The sequence below is a fragment of the Lucilia cuprina genome, chromosome 4, assembly GCF_022045245.1.
Source record: "Lucilia cuprina isolate Lc7/37 chromosome 4, ASM2204524v1, whole genome shotgun sequence".
In the NCBI taxonomy this organism is placed as follows: Eukaryota; Metazoa; Arthropoda; class Insecta; order Diptera; family Calliphoridae; genus Lucilia; species Lucilia cuprina.
This window is the reverse complement of record NC_060952.1, coordinates 62631371-62636075: the sequence shown is the minus strand read 5'-3', so window position 1 is coordinate 62636075 and position 4705 is coordinate 62631371. Positions and strand designations below refer to the sequence as shown.

Below are 4705 nucleotides of genomic sequence, written 5' to 3'. Positions count from 1 at the left end.
ATATGAATTAAATGAACAAAAGTAATAAATAAAAACATCGTGAACATTCCGCCAGCCTTGAACGGAGGTATTGAAGTTCAATTTTCATTTGGTATGGGATATAATTTTGTAATCGGACGTTTAAATGTGGATGCTTCAGTCTTTATATAGTCTATATAAAAATTGCTATAGTCTTAATAAAAATTTACCAGGAGTAATATAGAGTAGATCATCGGAGTCAGCTAGCACCAATGGTCTAGAATTCAATAGCGCTTCAATTCTTGTTAACAGTGTAGTTAATTCCTCATAATTTAAAGTAGCTTGACCAATAGTTCTCTTTAGATGATACTTCATACTTTATAGCTAATCTTTTTATAGCTAATTTTACTCTGTATTATTAGAACATTTAATGATATATATGTATGTAATCTTACTGTTTTTGTTGTAACATATGTAAATAGGTATGCCTTCTCCTACCCAATACTTTAATATAAGACTTGATCTTGTTGTATTGTATTCACCAAATAAATAAATAAATTAATAAATAAATAAATTTCACAGTGGATTCCCAAGCTGGCGGTGGTGCAGAAGGCGGGATAAAATGTCATTGTACACCTTTAGAAGACAAAATGTTCGAAACATTAGTATTAAATTCAAAACACTTTACCAATATGTAAATTTCGCCAAGTTTTTTAGCAGCTCCTTGAAAGTTAGTTCCATTGTCACTATGAATGTGTCCACAAAGTCCTCTTCTTGCAAAGAATCTGTCTAATGCAGCTAAGAATGCATCAGAACTTAGGTCAGAAACTTAGCTCCAGGTGAATGGACTTTGTAACTAGGCAAATAAATACTGCTACATAGGCCTTTACAATAGGTGCTTTACGACCATTATGTAGTTTATACATAATGGGACCTGCATAGTCACACCCAACTTCATAAAATGGATAGGCAGCGTTTACACGAAATTTAGGTAAGTCTCCTATTAGTTGATCATTAGATCTAGCACTGTAACGATGGCAAACTTTACACGAGCGATATACACGTTTAACTAGTTCTCGAGCTCCAACTATCCAATATTTCTGTCGTAGGGTTGAAAACATATTACTCAAGTTACACGCATGAACACTTTTAAATGTGATAGGACAATCCTTTGATAGAATGATTTGATGTTGACTATCATATGGTAAATCAGCGTTAGAAAGTCTCCCACCTACACGCAGTATTCCGTGTTCATCCAGAAATGGTGATAATCTTCCTAACTTTTTGCTAGCTATAGGAACGTTTTTCTTAATATTTTTTATGACTTCAAGAAATTCCAAGTTCTGATGGTATTTGTATCATCATGCGTTGAAAATTAGATATTCTTTTATTTAAAATAGCACAAACATCTAAAGGGGTGTCATCCGATTTGGAAGTTGTTGCATTATGAAATGCAAATAATTTACCCACATGTAACTCTTCATCAGTTATAACGTCTTTAATTGATTTTGGCCACTCACTAGAATCATGTAGAAGGAATGGTGGACCTTTAAACCACATTTTATCTTCGACTATATAGCTAGATCTAACACCTCTGCTAGCACAATCAGCAGGATTTAATTTAGTAGGTACATACCTCCATTTGACCTCAGGTAGGGATTCCAATATATAGCCAGTTCTATGAGCTACGAAAGTCTTCCAGTTATAACGTCTTTAATTGATTTTGGCCACTCACTAGAATCATGTAGTAGGAATAGTGGACCTTTAAACCACATTTCATCTTCGACTAGATATATTTAGATCTAACACCTCTGCTACCACAATCAGCAGGATTTAATTAAGTAGGTACATACCTCCATTTGACCTCAGGTGGGTTTCCAATATATAGCCAATATGAGCTACGAAAGTCTTCCACTTACGGGGATGTGAAGATAACCATGCCAATACTGTTTTACTATCTGACCAGCACTTTTATCGACAACACAGGTTTTAAATATTCAAACAATATTCGTAGAAGTTATACCATCTGCTGATATTTTTCTGCAATACACGACGGCTGCATATACTGCTTTAGATGCATCACAAAAGCCATGATAAGGGACGATAGACTCTGTGAAGAAAATAATTCTAGGAATGTTAATATTATTCAGAAAATGAAATTCAGAAAATAATTGCTCTGCTACAGATTTAATACCAGATGAAAGGTGTTCATCCCAATCTAAACTTAAAATAGTGGATAGAAGATTTTTGAAATTTCTGATAATAATTTTTTCTTCCTTGACACAAGGCAGTAGTCCTTATTCTTTACTTTATATGAAAAGCAGTCAATAGCAGGTTTCCAAATAACTCCAAGTAGACATATAGTTATGTCAGTGGGGATTTTTATAATACTCTCTAATTTATCACTCTCGGGAATTTTTATTAGAACATTGCTATTATTAGCAGCCAATTTTCTTAATTGAAAGCCGCCAGCCGTAAGCAACTCATTTAACTGTTCCGCTAGTTTTGCAGCATCTTCTATTGTATTGGAGCCAGCCATACAATCATCAAGATAAAAACTCGTTTTTAAAGCTTCACTAGCTAAGGGAAAATGTTCACGCTCATCTTCGCTCAACGTCAAAAGTGTACGTATTAAAAGATATGGTGCGGGTGTGGTACCATACGTTACTGTAGTGAGTCTATAATGCTGTATTTCATCAGTAGAATCTTCTCTCCACAAAATTCTCTGATAATCGCGGTCACATTTTTGAACGTCAATCATTAAAAACATTTGTTTTATATAAGCAGAAAAGCAATATTTTTTACATCTATGTCGTAATATTACAGCTACTATATCTTGCTGCAAAATGGAACCTTTTAGAAGATTGTCATTTAGAGATTTCCCATTTGATGGTTTACTAGAACCGTCAAAAACAACACGTACCTTTGTAGTAATACTAAAATCTTTTAACACAGCATGGTGTGGTAGATAATATATTTCGGGAGCAGGGCGATTTATCTCATCTTTTGGAATAAGTTCCATATGTCCCATATTAAGATATTCTCTCATAAACTCAGAATAAGAATCCTTTAAAATAATGTTAGATTTAAACTTACGTCCCAAAGCTTGAAGTCTTCTCAATGCAGCATTATAAGAAATTCCTAATTCGGGCTTATGTTTGAAAGGCAATCTCACTGAATATCTTTTGCCTCGCAGTGTCGTAGCTCTATAATAATCTTCAGCCCTTTGATCATCCTTAGTTAATGATGGTTCTTTATAACAGACTCTTTCAATTTCCCAAAATAAACGTAATGAGTGATTAATATCCTCTTCTGGACTATAGTAATTCATTGTATAGAATACGGCAAAGGAATCTTCCATCGAACATCCACTACACACTACCCAACCGAAGGCTGTATTTTGGGCAACTAAATTACCATTTTTACAAATACTGCCCTCTTTTATGAATTAGAAAAAGTAATCAAATCCAATAATAATTTCAATATATTTAGGTATATAAAATTTATTATCAGCTAATGGTAGGTTTTTAAAATCATCCCAGCAATTAAATATTAAATTTGTACATGGTAATTTAGAAGTTAAATTGTTAAATACATGAGCTTGCATAAAAAATATCTATTCACTGTGTACAAATTTGACTTCAAGTTGAACTTTACCTCTCGTTGCTCCAGCCTTCATATTAGCCAGTCCACTTACGTAAATTTTAGAAGGGCTTCTTACTAGGCTTAATCTTTGGGCACACTTTTCTGAAATTAAAGTATTTTGACAACCGGAATCTAATAATATATTACAGCTTTGATAATATCCCATATTATCTTTAACCACAACCCTAGCAGTTGGCAATAACATATTTATATAATTTACCTCAGATGATGTTGATAAATTTACCGAAGAATCCTCAGATATGAGGAATGTTGTATTAGCAGCAGCTGGCTTTTTTGTTAGTTCATCCTTTGGCTTTTTTACCTTAGTTGAAGAGTTAGCTGGCGGCTTATGCTCCAAATGTATTAAAGAGTGATGATGACCATGGCAAACTTCACAAGTAATTCTTGACGGACAGTTTTGTACTCGATGATTTGGTTTCAGGCAGTTAAAGCACAAATTCTTCTCTTTTATTATTTCAATTCGAGAAGACGTATCAACTCTATTAAACGTAGGGCAATAAGAGAGATAATGGGTTTGGGTACAAACAACGCATCCCTTTTTCATGTTGCTAGTATAAGTGCGAATCGACTTACTCTTTTGTAAATGTTTATTTGTAGATGGTAAACGTTCCAAAGCATCACGTCTTTTATTAATAAATGTGATAAAACTGTCCAGCGAAGGGAATAATACTTTACCACAATGTTCTGCCCAAGCTTGTAGGGATTCTCGATCAATTTTTTTGCTCATTATTAACTTGGTTAAGAAAGTTCTCTAATCTAGTAGCAGTACCCTTAAGATAGGTTCTTTTATTTCTCAACGCTACCATAATTAATTAAAACTCCGATTAATTAGTTTGAATATTATATTTTAATAATTATTCACGCAGCTAACGGTATTAATGATTCTCACACAATAACTTTATTTGGTTTATTTATGATGTCACCCCGACGTACGCGTATATGTTTAGTTTAGTTTAGTTTAAAAGGGTTGTATATCAATGTATACATCCACTCGGAGACCCAATGGTCCATTGTGACTCCCTTTAATAAAGAACAAGGAGAAAACAGAAGAAAACAGAAGAAAGGAGAGATGAGAAGAGTG

General features: G+C 33.6%; 1 protein-coding gene across 1 annotated transcript; it reads right to left on the bottom strand.

The window, feature by feature from the left end:
• Nucleotides 1-1284: 1284 nt before the first annotated feature.
• LOC111689370 lies at nucleotides 1285-4351 on the bottom strand. The gene is made up of 4 exons (XM_046947859.1): nucleotides 3616-4351; nucleotides 2764-3396; nucleotides 2350-2625; nucleotides 1285-1643 (listed from the first exon to the last, which is right to left on the bottom strand). The coding sequence occupies exons 1-4, from the start codon at nucleotides 4349-4351 to the stop codon at nucleotides 1285-1287; spliced, it is 2004 nt and encodes a 667-aa protein (XP_046803815.1).
• Between the last annotated feature and the right edge of the window lie 354 nt (nucleotides 4352-4705).